General features: G+C 48.3%; 5 protein-coding genes across 5 annotated transcripts; 3 read left to right on the forward strand and 2 right to left on the reverse strand.

The window, feature by feature from the left end:
• Window positions 1–569: 569 nt before the first annotated feature.
• Window positions 570–3,596, forward strand: V8C40DRAFT_265665 (uncharacterized protein; the record flags this gene model as incomplete). The annotated part of the gene is made up of 11 exons (XM_083219677.1): window positions 570–823; window positions 888–1,005; window positions 1,060–1,087; window positions 1,169–1,499; window positions 1,569–1,706; window positions 1,765–2,080; window positions 2,155–2,328; window positions 2,418–2,654; window positions 2,759–2,983; window positions 3,072–3,281; window positions 3,402–3,596. 11 exons carry the CDS (start codon window positions 570–572, stop codon window positions 3,594–3,596), a joined length of 2,226 nt encoding a protein of 741 aa, XP_083073865.1.
• Window positions 3,597–4,200: 604 nt separating this feature from the next.
• V8C40DRAFT_217875 (uncharacterized protein) lies at window positions 4,201–5,905 on the forward strand. Its single transcript, XM_083212188.1, has one exon. It carries the CDS (start codon window positions 4,643–4,645, stop codon window positions 5,786–5,788), a length of 1,146 nt encoding a protein of 381 aa, XP_083073866.1. The 5' UTR covers window positions 4,201–4,642; the 3' UTR covers window positions 5,789–5,905.
• Window positions 5,906–6,041: 136 nt separating this feature from the next.
• On the reverse strand, window positions 6,042–8,037 carry V8C40DRAFT_274794 (NAD(P)/FAD-dependent oxidoreductase; the record flags this gene model as incomplete). The annotated part of the gene is made up of 5 exons (XM_083220642.1): window positions 6,042–6,911; window positions 6,963–7,184; window positions 7,255–7,344; window positions 7,553–7,784; window positions 7,955–8,037. The coding sequence occupies 5 exons, from the start codon at window positions 8,035–8,037 to the stop codon at window positions 6,042–6,044; spliced, it is 1,497 nt and encodes a 498-aa protein (XP_083073867.1).
• Window positions 8,038–8,449: 412 nt separating this feature from the next.
• V8C40DRAFT_217877 (flavin monoamine oxidase family protein) lies at window positions 8,450–10,635 on the reverse strand. The gene has a single exon (XM_083212189.1). The coding sequence runs from the start codon at window positions 10,308–10,310 to the stop codon at window positions 8,457–8,459; it is 1,854 nt and encodes a 617-aa protein (XP_083073868.1). The 5' UTR covers window positions 10,311–10,635; the 3' UTR covers window positions 8,450–8,456.
• Window positions 10,636–10,821: 186 nt separating this feature from the next.
• V8C40DRAFT_217892 (uncharacterized protein) lies at window positions 10,822–13,172 on the forward strand. Its single transcript, XM_083212190.1, has 6 exons — window positions 10,822–11,517; window positions 11,595–11,740; window positions 11,800–11,856; window positions 11,919–12,314; window positions 12,377–12,643; window positions 12,699–13,172. Exons 1-6 carry the CDS (start codon window positions 11,351–11,353, stop codon window positions 13,013–13,015), a joined length of 1,350 nt encoding a protein of 449 aa, XP_083073869.1. The 5' UTR covers window positions 10,822–11,350; the 3' UTR covers window positions 13,016–13,172.
• Window positions 13,173–14,060: the final 888 nt, after the last annotated feature.

Raw genomic sequence — 14,060 nt, forward strand, 5'->3', positions numbered from 1 at the left:
TGCTCCCATCATCTCCATACACACCATATGCGTACATTAGAAACACCAATAGACAGACCACTCATTTACGCCACATTTCTACCTAATCCTATGTATGGGGTAGCATCACATTACTTTATGCAGGAGGCCTACTATGTGTTTTCCATCACATTACTTTATGCAGGAGGCCTACTATGTGTTTCCCATCACATTACTTTATGCAGGAGGCCTACTATGTGTTGAAATGCCACACCGCTGTTGACCTATGACGCTCTTCAGGAGGATTCTGATGAATAGGCTGGAGGATACTTGACTTTATAGGCCAATGCCCACCGAATCAACCTTTTATAGGCGGCTCTCACACAGCCTGGAGTATACATAAATTAGCCTAGCATGTGATGGGCCTTTTTTGAGGCTGCGTGCTTGGATTTCTTCTTGCAATGGGTTAAGTCATGTACTATATACGACCAGCCACCCCTCTTGTGCTAGCATTATATTATTCATTATCCAATATTCAAGAATACAGTCAATTTAGAAGCTTTCTAAGGAAATCCCAACTCTCTTGCATGATTTCTCCATAGCTTTTTACCATGGCTAGCATTGAAGAAGAGCTTACTGTTGCCCTCAAGGCTCAGTATGATCTTGACAACCGACCGGATATCACTAACGACGCCGTCAACGAGATCAAGAATTCAATCATCTTCCAATATAACTGGGAAGAGTTGCTTCAGTCAGGCCCTGTTGCTCTAACCTCTATCGGATCCTGCTTCATAGCTTGCACCTCGAAAGGTAGCGACCACATCCAACTGGATCCACTCGAAGGCAAGGAGTTCCAGTACATCAAGTAAGTAGGCTCGTCTTATCTATAACATGGCAATGGGAGGAGGTGGGATAATAATGATGCAAAGGCACAAGTCGCTGAATGCCAATCTAATGGACTCCGCCAACTATGGCTGTGAAGCGTTTCTCAAGGCGGAACGTAACATGTTGTTCGTCAAACAAGTATCTGGTCGAGTCTCTAAAGGAGTACGTTCCACCCACTTTGATGAAACTCTTCCTTCAACTGATAATTGTATCAAGGTAGCTGATGTAGTGGACACCCTCATGGGTAAGTCTCTTTTCGGACCTGTCTGATTTAGAGCTGATTGCATGTATCTTTAACTTGTGACTAACATTTATTCACGTACAGATGAGCAGGCGGCCAAGACGCAGCTTGCTTCACGCCTTATCATGATAAAAGTTGCAGCAGATGATTGCTACGATAAAGTCAAAGAGATTGATGAAAAATTTGAGCGCTGGCTTCTGCACTGCATGGAACTTCACGCCGCCTGCATGCAGACGCAATCCACCAACGCAGAGCGCCTCAGCACCACAGAGAGGAACATGGCGGTAGCCCAGGCATTTTTCGATAAGAAGAAAACTACCGTTGACGAGACAAGAGAAATCACACAGAATTTCGCTAAGCAAGTGGAGGCGGCCACTGAGACCTTCAAGCGAGCGTCCGACGCATATCCCTCTGGGTCCGTCATCCCAAACACTTTCCCGGTTCTACCTGATTGACAAAGCTAACATGCTCTTTTATTATATAGATGGGGAATCCTTGGTCAGCATATTGTAGGCTCACTGGTGGAGACGGCTACCACCGCAGTTAGACTGACCGTCAAGGCCTTTGCCTTCGGCTTGAGTCCCGTGGCGAGTAGCGTTGATATGTTCCACAATCTGGTACAGTAAGCCACACCTCCAAGAGTCCTTGCGTTGAAAACAAATATGTTGACAGGTAATCAGCGGAGGGGAAAATGCGCCTCCAAACCCGCCAACATCGTCTGCGCCAAAGCCGACAGAACCACTCCATGCCGAAGACCTAGCGAATCTTTATATTTTGAAGAGCATCCCATATTTTGAACAACTCAATGCCATTTTGACCAAAGGTAAGAATGGTGGAGTGAACTGGGCAGACGCCTCAGGCAAAGATGGCCGGGCAGCTCAGAGCTCTTACTATGTGAAGTCTATGCTTCAGAGTGAATTCGACGATTTCAGAACAGTAGCTACGCGCTTGAATCCAAGTCAGACGCTTCTCAATGCCTTTGTTGTCGCACTAAAGGTATTGCGTCCCCTGTTTACCGTTTGCAACATCTTCATCAAGAGACTGTTCACTAACACGGCATCGTAAATAAGATCGCCACGGCGATCCATGAGATCGTGGAAAAGTCTGCAAGGATCGGCCTGAATTTCCCTGAAGCCAATTCTCAGGAAGTAAAAGACTGGCAGCAGCAGTGGCTCCCTGTTTATTTGTCTCTCCATAAACTATTAGCCACGGCCCGTAGTCAGCCAGGAACAGCGGCTTCAGGCGTGAGTGCCTTTTCCACTTCAGCCCTCAGGGCCCCAAGCCGATGCTATAATCAGAAAATGCAAGCATTGTTAACCGTATAGTCTTATAGCTTCCAATCATGGCAGGCACCGAAGACCCTGCAATAACCATCGGAAAGACGAAAACCCTGACGGCGGCCCAGGCCTCTTTAGATGCAGCCAAATACCGCCTCAGCACGACTCAAAAACACTTGAGCGCAACTCAAGATCTGTACCAGAAATCCTCCCAGAAGATGATCGAACAACAAAATAAACTCTCAAAGATTCAAGCTGATATTAAGAGGCTAAGCACGACCACAGCGGACCTTGTAAGCACCATCTCTTTTATCCCTACCTACTTGTAGTTAATATGCGCCCCCTTTTCCTCAACCCTGCAAAGTCGACAATGGGATAGGATCTGACTGTAGTTCAGAATGAAGTCAAACGCATCCTCATCCGAGCAATTGAACTTATTGCCCAGATGAAGTCGCAAATTGCCAACCTTTGCCGCTTCTTTGGGGCGATCGGTGCTACGGTCGACGCAGTCGTCAAGTACAATGTGCAACCTTTCATTGATGATATCGCCGCTACTACGAATGATCCAACAGCCAGACAGTCTTCCATTGCTGGATACAATTATACCGATTTGACTCGCACAGTACGTTGCCTTTCTCTCTGATGAACTTGGGGTTGGCGGCCACACTGCCCATTGACAGCAACTGAGCAGAGCTAATTGACTGTCGTAGATGATATACCAGGCTGTTGTCACAATTCAAGCTTATTTCTCTGTCTTTGCCGATATTGCGAGCATGTGGAGTGAGCTGTCTCGAGAGGATATCATGCCGGGACTGAAACTGGTGGATATGATGTCTCTTCCACAGAATAATGAAGAACAGCAGCTCAAGATGGACGAACTACAGAATTGGACACAAAAAGCTCAAGACCACATAACACAGGTGGCGGCCAAGGCATGTACATTTCATGGTTCACAGTCTACAACTATGGCGTCCTTCCTCTCGTCGTTGCATTGCGTATTGCATAAACATGAGCTAATGCATTTTTGCTTTCATTTATAGAAGAGAGCTGAGATTATCGATCAGATGGGAGTGAGAATCAAGAATATTGAGGCAACTACTAAGATGCTACCATCAGCCCCAGCGGTCGAAGCGGCAATCGAGGAAGGTACCCAGGCAGCCGCTCAAGTGGGAGAAGATAATATTACCCACAATGATGCTGCCTCGCCTCTGAATAGGTTTTCAATGAAAACTTAGCTCCTGGACTAAATGATATCTTGGGGCACCAAGAGGTGAACTTATATTGATTGCCCGATCACGAGCTCTGTATCATGAAAAGTAGGGCAAATAGATGTCCGCTGTCCCAAATGCTGGTCTCTTTCACTTGTTAAGCAAGAATCATGAGAGAAAAGCAAAGCTATTCCCATCATACGGAGATGATAGTAGACTTGATACTGCCAAACGCATGTAACCATGGACATCAAATGTACGTTTAGTACCATCTGGAATTCCCACCACCTAAGCTTCTGGTAGTGACTACCTAGTAAAGTTTGACCTAATTACATGTAATAAAAGATACAGAATACAGGAATTGCTCTTACATATTCCGAAGATGCAATTGGAACTCGACGTATGGAGTTGAAGTGTCTGCTAGCATTGAACAGATCAGGCGCTACTACTGCGCTATAGCGGAGCGCTGCGAACTAAAGGCGGGCGCTAAATGCAGCGGCTGAAGCGACCCTGGAATGAAACAGCCGCTAAAATCGACGATGTGACGCCATGGAGATTTCCCCATACAAAGCTCGCTCATTCTTTGTATGCATGTAATTCTGATATTCTGTATGGTTGTAGATGCCACATCGTCCATTCGAACTCAACTGATGATACAACGAAATGTACCTCAGATTCATGCAGACTTGGTTATTGACATTCACTATTTGTTCAGACCGCCTTCAAGGCAAAACGTTGATATCTTATCTGAGTCAGGTGACTTGTCCTGCTGCTCTTCCTTGGCCAATTCACTCTGCCTTGGCCAATTCACTCTGCCTCTACAAACGCAATCTTCACGCTCACATCTGCACTCTTCTCAGAATTGTGCATCATCTTCTCGATGGCCTCTTTTCTATCAACTGCAAGGCAGACGAGTACCTCTTTCATCGCATAATTCATCCTCTGCTGCGCGCAGCCCGCCAGCCGGTTCAGAGTCTCACGCAGCCCCTGTTTTCGCTTCTCACAAACAGAGAAAGTCGCCATAGGGAGTTTCGCGAAGAGTTCCCATCAGATTTCGACGAGAAACAACAAAAATGGGCGCTCCAATTGTCGTCAAGGTCGGAGCTGCCTACCAGCAACCCAAAAGTCTGCTGATGCGGCTTCCTCAAGAGCTCCGGCTCATGATTTACGCATTCCTGTTCTCATCAACCCGCTTCACATCTGGGGAGAGATGTGGATGGGACATGGTGATTCATCATTTCATTCCAGCTCCTCACGGCCTTGCTATTCTCATCAGTTGCCGCCAAGCATACGTCGAAATCGGCAGATCCTGGATTGGCCGGGTCCTCTTTTGTTTCGAGACGGTGAAAGCTATGGTCGATAAACTTGCCGACATTCCTCTTGAAACTCGCTCAATGATTCGCCATATCCGGGTTTCAGGTCATCCCATGATGTTTGATTATAGCGAAGGGTTGGTGCAATACGACACTTACCAGGTCTTGAAGCTGCTTTCAGGACTAAAACTCGACAGATTGACGGTGTGTGGTACTGGTGAGGCCCAGAGTTCCTACGATTCTCTTAATCGTCTAGTAAAGTATAGCGACGGATGGAAAGAGCTTCACTACAAATCACACACATCAGGCTTCATCGGTTACAAAGTAGCCTGGCTTGATGAGCTCGACGAACTCATCGGGGAGAACCGGTTCTTGCGCGAGCCACAGCCAGGTGGCTGGCAACGCACACTCGATGACCGCGACGGCTCAAACTCTGGAGCTTCAGTCACCATTTACCGATCCAACATCCCGTACCTAGATGTCACTGTGCCATACATAAGCAACAAGGGTACGTGGACCAAGTTTACGCAAGAGTTAGCGCCTGATCAGGATATCGAAGAGTACCAAGATGCAGAAGATGCGCGGCTGATGGCCGATGGCGAGATTGAAAAGGAGATGTTGGTTGTGATGAAAAGGGGTAGAGGTGTTGATTATGAGGAAAAACAAGGCTCGCGATACCTCGAGCAAGGCGACATTCGAGCAGAGTTACCTGGAAAGACTTGGGCGGAAATCAAGGCGAGCAAAGATATAGTTCAAGAGATCTCCTGTGAAAGGGTATGTTACGTGGGTGCTGATGACATATACCAGGAGACGCATGTAGATTTGGTGGATGATTACACTCATGTGGACGACTACGTGTGGCCTGCTACCCATGCATTCAGATATTCATTCGACTCATACGAGTGAATTGGAGCTGTTGATGCACTTAAGAGGTGCATATTGGTATGGGCGAGAGGCTATGTAGCTATTCTTCACTGGAGCCATTTTTTTGGACCCTGCAAATAATTCCATTTTCTCACATAATTGCTCTTAGTGTCAGATAGCATGATTGTCCAAAAGCAACGCCGTCCATGTTTACCTTGTACGAGGCCATACACGCATTGAAGAACTATTTGATCTGCGGAAATACTGGTCGAGCACATTTCGTATTCACCACGCTTCAAAATATGTCCATGTCCAACAGGAATGCTCCCCTCTTGTCTGCTTCTGCAACGGTCTCGCATGCTCTCGCCTTCTCGAGTCGATCCTCGGTAAGTAGATATTCAGGGGGGAGATCTACCTTGCCGGCCACCTCATCCTCATCCCCGTGGCCAGGAATCATCATATCAACAACCGCCTTAGCACACAGAGCCGCGTTGGGCATACCGCCGCCAGAGTATCCAGCGCACAGCCAGAGTCCATCTCCACCACCAGCGCTTTCCGGCACAAGGCCAACCCACGGCCAGCCGTCACGCGAGAATCCCATGATGCCTGACCATTCGAATGTCGGTTCAACATCTTGCTTTGAAGGAAAAATCTTGTGATTGCTTTGTACATTTCTTTGCTCACGTACCGAGAGATCCATCAAGCCGCCCAACTCGTATTGGAGATAGCGCACCACTGGTTCGTCGACGATGCTGTCATCCCACACGCCGAATCCGTGGCCCTCCGCGTGGATGCGTCCGCCGCCATAAATCAGTTCTGCACCTGGCGGAGGTCTCTGCACTAGGTAATCATCTCTGCGGTCGGTGAGATCAGAGACGAAATAGAACGTGTGTCCAATGTCCAGCGGATCTTTGGCGGGCTGTGCCGATGGCGACGACTTGAGGCTGGATACCTGACCTCTTACTGGCACGATGATGTCGGCAAACTGGGGAAGCAGATGAGAAGTATACGCATTTGTTGCCAAGAGAACATGGCGGGCTGAAATGTCGCCATGGGATGTTTGAGCTGTCCAGCCTCTAGACGCTGCTTTGCTGGCATCTGGGTGGGAACTGGACTGTCGCGCCGGTATATCGACTCTTTTGAGGCCCGTAACTGGAGTCTTCGTCTGTAGATTGAAGCCACCTGCTGCTAAGAGGCGTTCCAGCACAAAGGCAACGAGCTTGTACGGCCAGAGGCTGGCAGCATTCGCCTGAACCACCGCGCCTTCGGCAGCCCCGACTCTCAAGTCCTCCAATGTAAGCTCCTTCAAACTCCCTTCACTTTGTAAAGCGTATGAGGGAGATTTGTTGCCCTCCTTCGTGACAACTGCAATGTTTGCACCAATATCCGGATATTTTTCCTGGATCTTTTCGATGATCTTCTTGGCGGTGGCAAAGAGCTCCGGAGAATAAAAGCCGTGTACACCCGTTGTGGCACGCCAATCGCAAGGAAATCGAGTGTGATTCGACAAACTCCTTGAGGTAACAATATGTTCGATGCTCAAAGGCAGCAGTGTGCGGCGGCGAGACATAGTATCCCGGCTGACAATGACCACCATTCTGTTCATGACTGTAAGCAATGGGTGTCAGAAGGCAGGGAGCCATTAGTGCCTCAATAATAGAGCAGTAGAGTTAGGATAGCGTCTCAAAGACTTCTCGTGACCATCTAAAAGCAGGTTGCCTCGAGAAATGGTAAGAGCATTATCCCCAATCGCACCACTCGCAGTTTGATGGATTAGCTGGCTATTTTCATGACAAGAGGACTCACCCTCCCGGTGGCGCCCCAGCATGCCTCTCTTGCCTCAAACATAACGACGTTCAAGTTGGGCGCCTTTTGTTTGAGGAAGTGAGCTGCAAAGGCGCCAGTAATGCCGCTTCCAATGATGAGGATATCTGCAGTTTGCGGCAAGTCTTTCGTGGTACGGTGGCCAAGAAGGATCTCAGACGGCTCTGAAAGCCAGTAAGACTTGCTTGGGTTGTCAACCGGTAGCCCAGCGGGTCTGTTGGTTGAAGCTTGAGCCACCATCGGTATGATGCTATGTAAACGTGTGAGTCGCGAGCGGACTAGGTTTTGAGAGTGTTCCCAAAAGCAGTGCCGAAGGTGATGACAGTGAAGATGGACATGCTGCACACGTTTCTGTCGAATCAAGCCGATGTAGGAACATCCAACCCCGCTCGGTTCCTCTGTTGCCTAAGCCAACTTTCAACACAGATAGACATCTTGGTCATGGCGAGCCAGTGTCCAAGCTTCATCTTATCTGAATCCGTGCGTCAAACGGCGGCGGGGCGGAAGGCAAAGAGAAGAAGTTCCAGATAATTGATTCCCTTGGTCCAGGCTCACCCTTCGCCAGAGGGGCACAGGAAAGAATAACATCAAGTCAGATCAAGGCGGCAGCAATTTGTCAAACAAAATGTCTTGCACAGAGCAACTCTCACTCCTAATCTCGGCCGCGAACGTTGAGACTTGGTTCAACTATACAAGGCTCAGTGACCTCGGTTTATGGCTGATGAGAATGACAAATTCTGTTATACTAATCACCGGGTCATGGTAGGCACTTTCAGACGAACAGAGACTCAAAGTGGGACTAACAAACATCACACTTTCTATGAAACTGCTGGAATACTAGGATCTCTACCCAAAATCGTCTCCATGCCGTAGTACCTCTTTCGCTTTAGATCTTCACCTGGTACTCCTTGGGAAGTGAACCCAGAATAAACTGCAAATGAGCCGTACCGTGCTTCCCCGTCTCTAACTCCTGGAGACCATACTGCCAGCGCTCCAACAACAGCCTCAAGTAATCCCACATCTTGTACTTGTACAGGAACTGGTAAACAGCGGTGTAAGCGCTCTCCAAAGACCCTATGATCCAGGCGTGATGTACGCTAGATGCCTCTCCGACGATATGGAACTTGCCGCCCGCCGCTGGCCGCATCAGGTACGGATACAGATTGCTGAACTGGCCGGGACCGAAGAGGGCGAAAGCGCCACCGACATTGGGATCATTAGCCCAGCAATAGGCGTGATATACGCCCGTGTAAGCCTCCTTAATCTTCTCGTAAGTCATATGCTCAGCATGCAGGCGGGCCAGGTTCTGCAGGATCAGCTCGACGAGCTCATCCTCCTTGGGCGGCTGTGGTGGTGTATCCTTCACCAGCGATCCAATGCGAGTTGCATCTTGAGACCAAGTGTATGAGGCAAGCAGAACAGCCTCACCAGTATCGGCCAAGTTGTATGATGGGTATACGCAAGTTCGTAGAGGCAGATCAGTCGAGGCTGCACCACCGCAAGTGATGCCACAGTCCTTGATCCACCACGGGTAGCTAAACTTGAGAGCCACCTTGGTCGAGTTGTCATAGTGCAGACATCGAATGGCATCTGCCTGGGTAGGGTGCAAGCTGAGACCACGCAGATCCATACGATCAAGGCAGCCCAGAGCGGTGGTGTTGAAGACTGTGCTATATCCGGAGTGATCCTTTCCGCCTATCCTGACCGACATGTTCCCATCATCCGGAGCGTCCAAGTCAATGGAAATGGCATCAACTCTCTTGTTGTTCTGTACCTTGTGGACAAGGGTCTTTTCCATGGCATCCACCAAAAGCGATGTTCCTCCCTCAATGCAGTACCACTCGGGCTTTGTCGGGTTATCAAAGTCAAACGAGTCAATGACACTTTCGGAAAAAGCCTGATCAAACAGATTCGTCCCAGTGTTTTGTGTCTCCATCCATTGGATAGCGAAGAAGTCATACTTGGGCGCTTCGCCCTTGGGTCCGCCTCGCTTCAAGTACTCTCGAGTGGTCATATCGTCGACGAGCATGAGCTCATCAAACCCTTTATCAAAGTCCTCGGCAAGCTTCTCTTTGTAATAACCGAAAGCCTGCTGTAACTTCTCTCCAACACTGTCGACAACATCGTCTGGCACGGTGCCGCCATTGGCCACGCTCACCATATAGGGGTCTGTCACACCCTTGGCGAAGAAGTGATTGTTGTACAGCTGAGGGGTATTCTCGCCATCAAGGTAATATTTGATGAGAGGCATCCCAGTACGTTTAAACAGGTTAAAGGTACGTTTCATGCTGGGAATGTCAGGGTATCGCATAGCACCAATGTCGTAATAGTCATGCTTGGCGTCGGTGAAATGGTGCGTATACAGGCGACCACCAGTCCTGGAGCTGGATTCGAAGATGTCGTAAGTGAGGTTTGGGATTTTCAAATCGTCCAAAATCATGGCTATGTAGAGGCCGGAAACACCAGCGCCTACGATGCACACCTTTCGGGGCGGCAGTTCCTCTTCTGCTCGAGGAGCCTCCTTTAGAAGAGCCGGCTTAATGCTGGAATAGAGGGGATCAGACGGTAGATTGTCGTGAGAATAGCCGCCGCCCAGGAACCTGCCTTCTCTTGGAGGAGGGATTCCGGGCACCTCACCAAGTCTTTCGGTTAGAATGTTGAGTTCCTTGGCGACCTTCTCACGAATAAGTCGCCTCGCCCAGCGGGTTCGGACAGACTCAGCAAAGTCAACATTGTCCATATTGGCAAATATAGTAACGAGATGGCAATGATGAGAAAATGGCTATGGTAGCAGTTTACTTCGACTGCGTAGCCTTTCCTTTCCTTATTTATATCTTATTCAGAGCCTAAGTGAACACAAGCTGCGAGTTCCGTTAATCAATACCTGGCTGAATTAACCGCCTCCGCTCTCATCCCCTTTCGGCTACCGACAGCCGTTAGAGGTCAGGCTATCGATTTCCGTGCTCAGCTCCGACTTCAAAGACATCAATAGCATTGCCACAAAGTGGGCACCAGTAAAAGCTCTCCATCATACTGTATAGTAGTATCGATTAAAGAAGAATTGCGTAACGGGGAGAAAAATGACACGGGAGGGAATCCAGCTGGGGGAGACTGATTGGCTTGGCTGACGCTATAAAACAGGCGATAACGGCATAGAAGCGGCACAAGAAGCGGCACAGAAAGCACAGACAACATGAGCAGCAAACACTATTGGCTCGTGCTACCAAAGCTGAAATGCATGTCTTGAATCCCCTCATCATCAACGAGGCTCAGAGCCTTGAGCATGCATGAAGCTCGAACATGATCCCGCCAGCCACTTACAGGTGAAGGCTGAAAGCTAGACTCTTTTCAGGGCCGGGATGGAATACCTGCATGCGGTGGGAGCGGCCTGGAGCGCAAAAGCCGTCACTAGATCTGATTTGGCCTAGAGTGGAAGGGTATCTATTGCTCGTGGAGGTATGGGGAGGCCGATCAATCACATGTGAGAATTGATTCTATGTATCATGATGGCCAAGATACATGTGAGAATCGAATCACGAGCACAATATGTCTCATCTTGGACATTTTACGGCATCACCTTTTGTGGCGCAGTGGTTTATACGACTCAATTGAGTATTATATTAAGCCGACATTCCGAAGGTCTTCTCTGCCGCCACATCACGTTGTTTCAGTGCTGGATATAGGTTCCTCCTAGAGTTTACCTATTGAGACAAATACTTCAATCACATTCTCTAGGATATCGAATCAAACCGAAAACACTCGCTTCAGAATCCCCTCAATATGGCAGACGAAATCTACGATGTTGTCGTCATTGGTGGCGGCCCAATTGGATTGGCAGCTGCCTATGAAGCAGCCAAAGAGGGTGCCAAAGTCGTTGTTCTTGAGCAAAACAATTTCTTCAATCATGCTGGGAGCTCTAACGATTTGGCTCGGATGTTCCGAACAATGTGAGTAATCTTTCGTCTTTTCTTCTTCTTCTCGTTTTCACTATGTGTACATAAAACATAGCTAATCATCTAATCAGGTATACGGAGGATTACATGGCCGATCTTGCCAAGGAAGCCCTGGCTCTCTGGGATGATCTTGAGAGAGATTCCGGTACGCCACTGCGATGGATGAGCGGCCTCCTCAACTTTGGCGACAAGGACTATGGCGGTGATACACCTGAAGGTATGAAATCCTCCCAAAATAACTCTGTTTTTGACGCTCTTGTCTCACAATTTTAACAGGAACCTTGTTGGGGCCAATTGCTAACCTGGATCGCCTGGGGATGACTTATCAAGAGTGTAAGTTGTGGCATGTATGCGAACTACCGTATCCTCCCACGTGCTAATTTATCATCTCAAAGTATCTGCTAAGGAGATCGAGGCACGCTACCCGTTCAAAAACCTCGACCCTAAGTACATTGGTCTCTTCGCGCCAGACAACGGCGTCATCAATGTCCAGCTTCTGTTGAGGACGTTGTATAAATTATCACTGGACTATGGCGCCACTGCGAAACAGCATACCAAGGTCCAGGCTATTAAGCCTTCTAATCATTCTCATTACGCCTGGGATGTTCATGCTGTTCGTCATGAGACCGATGCCGCGGTCTTCAAGGCAAAGAAGATCATTATCGCCTCTGGTGCCTACGTGAACCATGTTCTTAAGCCGAGCTTCGATATCTCTCTCGACCTCGACATTTGGGAAATGGTGTTTTCATACTTTAACTGCAATGCAGGGCCGAAAGGAACGATATTCCCCAGTACGTGGCTTGATCCATTTCTCCCATGAGTTAGGGGTGTATGAGTTAACTCTTTCAACTAGGCATGTGGTTCCAGTTTGCGCCTGATAAGAACGGCAGATCACAGCTCTTCTATGGCTTTCCAGCACTTCCATGGGGTCCTCCGAATCTTGCTCGCATCGCCGTGGATGCAGCCACCCGGCGGATCAAGGATCCCAACGAGAGACTTACAAGCACTATTAACCCGGAGGATATTGCTGATACGCAAGAGTTTATCCGCAATCATTGTGTCAACGTCGATCCTACCATTCCTGCGTTGACATCGAGTTGCCTGCAGACCAATGTGTTTGGTGCGTATAATCGTATGGATAGATTGACAACGAGACTTGCTGACTCGGCATGTAGACAACATGTTTGTTCTGGACTTTGTCCCTGAAAAGTATCTCAACGGCGGAGCCAAAGACAGTGTAGTCGTCTTCACAGCCGGATGGGCCATGAAGTTCGTGCCAATGATAGGAAAGGCACTCGCTGACATGGCACTCAAAGGAAGCTCTCCATATGCGCGCAAAGAATTTGCCATCACCCGCACAGATTCAGCGACTGGGAAGGGCATCATTGTGGAAGGTGGATCAGAGAACCGATCGGTTAAGAGCAGCGCTTTTGTCTCTACTCACCAGGCATCCGGTTCTTCGTTTGCTGGCCTCCATAACACTGCACGATAATGGGAGAAAGTGAACGGGAGGTTGGAGGGCATGATGGAATATCTGTACAAATAGCCTAAAGGTGTTGTCAGATGATCCATAGTGAATAAAAAAAAGAGTTGATGAGGTACACGAATCCTTATACAGAGACCAATCTGAGTCTGCCTCACTGTTAAACATAGCTTCCTCTATCATCCAACTTGCAAGGATAACGGTCTAGATTTTAACAAGGATTTGCCATGTCATCCCACGTGGAGGCTTTCAGTCGATATGATTTAGTGCGATACGACTAAATAAGACATCAGCGCCCTTTTGGAAATGTCTTGACGAGAGCTTACGCAGCTGGATCACTGAGTGGGGTTGACAGTTGCTCCTCGGACACTCGCGGCTCAAGTTGAAACATGGTCATCAGCATATTGGGTGACTGGAATGGCTCCGGCTGCGTCGTATCCGGAACGAGCTTTATGCTCTTAGATGAAGATAAAGATACATATAACCCTAGATAGTGTCGGTAAACTTCTAAACTACCATTACCGAATCGGAGAGCTACTAAATGTTTGACTGACTGTTTCGGCGTTTGAGTCCCAAGAGAGATTAGCTGGCCTTGAAGCTGTCAAGGCTTGTCAAATACATTAACCATGTCTAGCTGCATAACTAGATGGTAAGCCATTAACTAGCATTTTCCACTAGTGTGATTTAATGTCTCTATATAGATCATTGCTCCTCGGCTCATCGGATACCAAGACACTGTCCCCCCATAGTTACAGCAGTCTCCAATTCAAGACACTCTTAGCCGCGGAATTTGAGTTGCGACTCCGTGGGAAAAGGCCATGTGCAGCTGATTAATAGTTTATAAGATGAAGGAGAGTGGATTTTCTCATCGATTCTATACCCACCGGATGAAGCTCTCCAGAGGGGCGAAAAGATAAAGACGTGTCAAATTTCTACCTGGAGAAACTGTCTGGTGGACCCCACCATTGGAGATGGGCATTGCTAATGAAAACCGAATCTGGGCCAATTAAAAGCAGGATAAAATTGAAGCAGAAACTGTTTGGCATCTGGTTGT

The sequence above is a fragment of the Trichoderma camerunense genome (assembly GCF_050948025.1).
Source record: "Trichoderma camerunense strain CBS 138272 chromosome Unknown V8C40scaffold_8, whole genome shotgun sequence".
In the NCBI taxonomy this organism is placed as follows: Eukaryota; Fungi; Ascomycota; class Sordariomycetes; order Hypocreales; family Hypocreaceae; genus Trichoderma; species Trichoderma camerunense.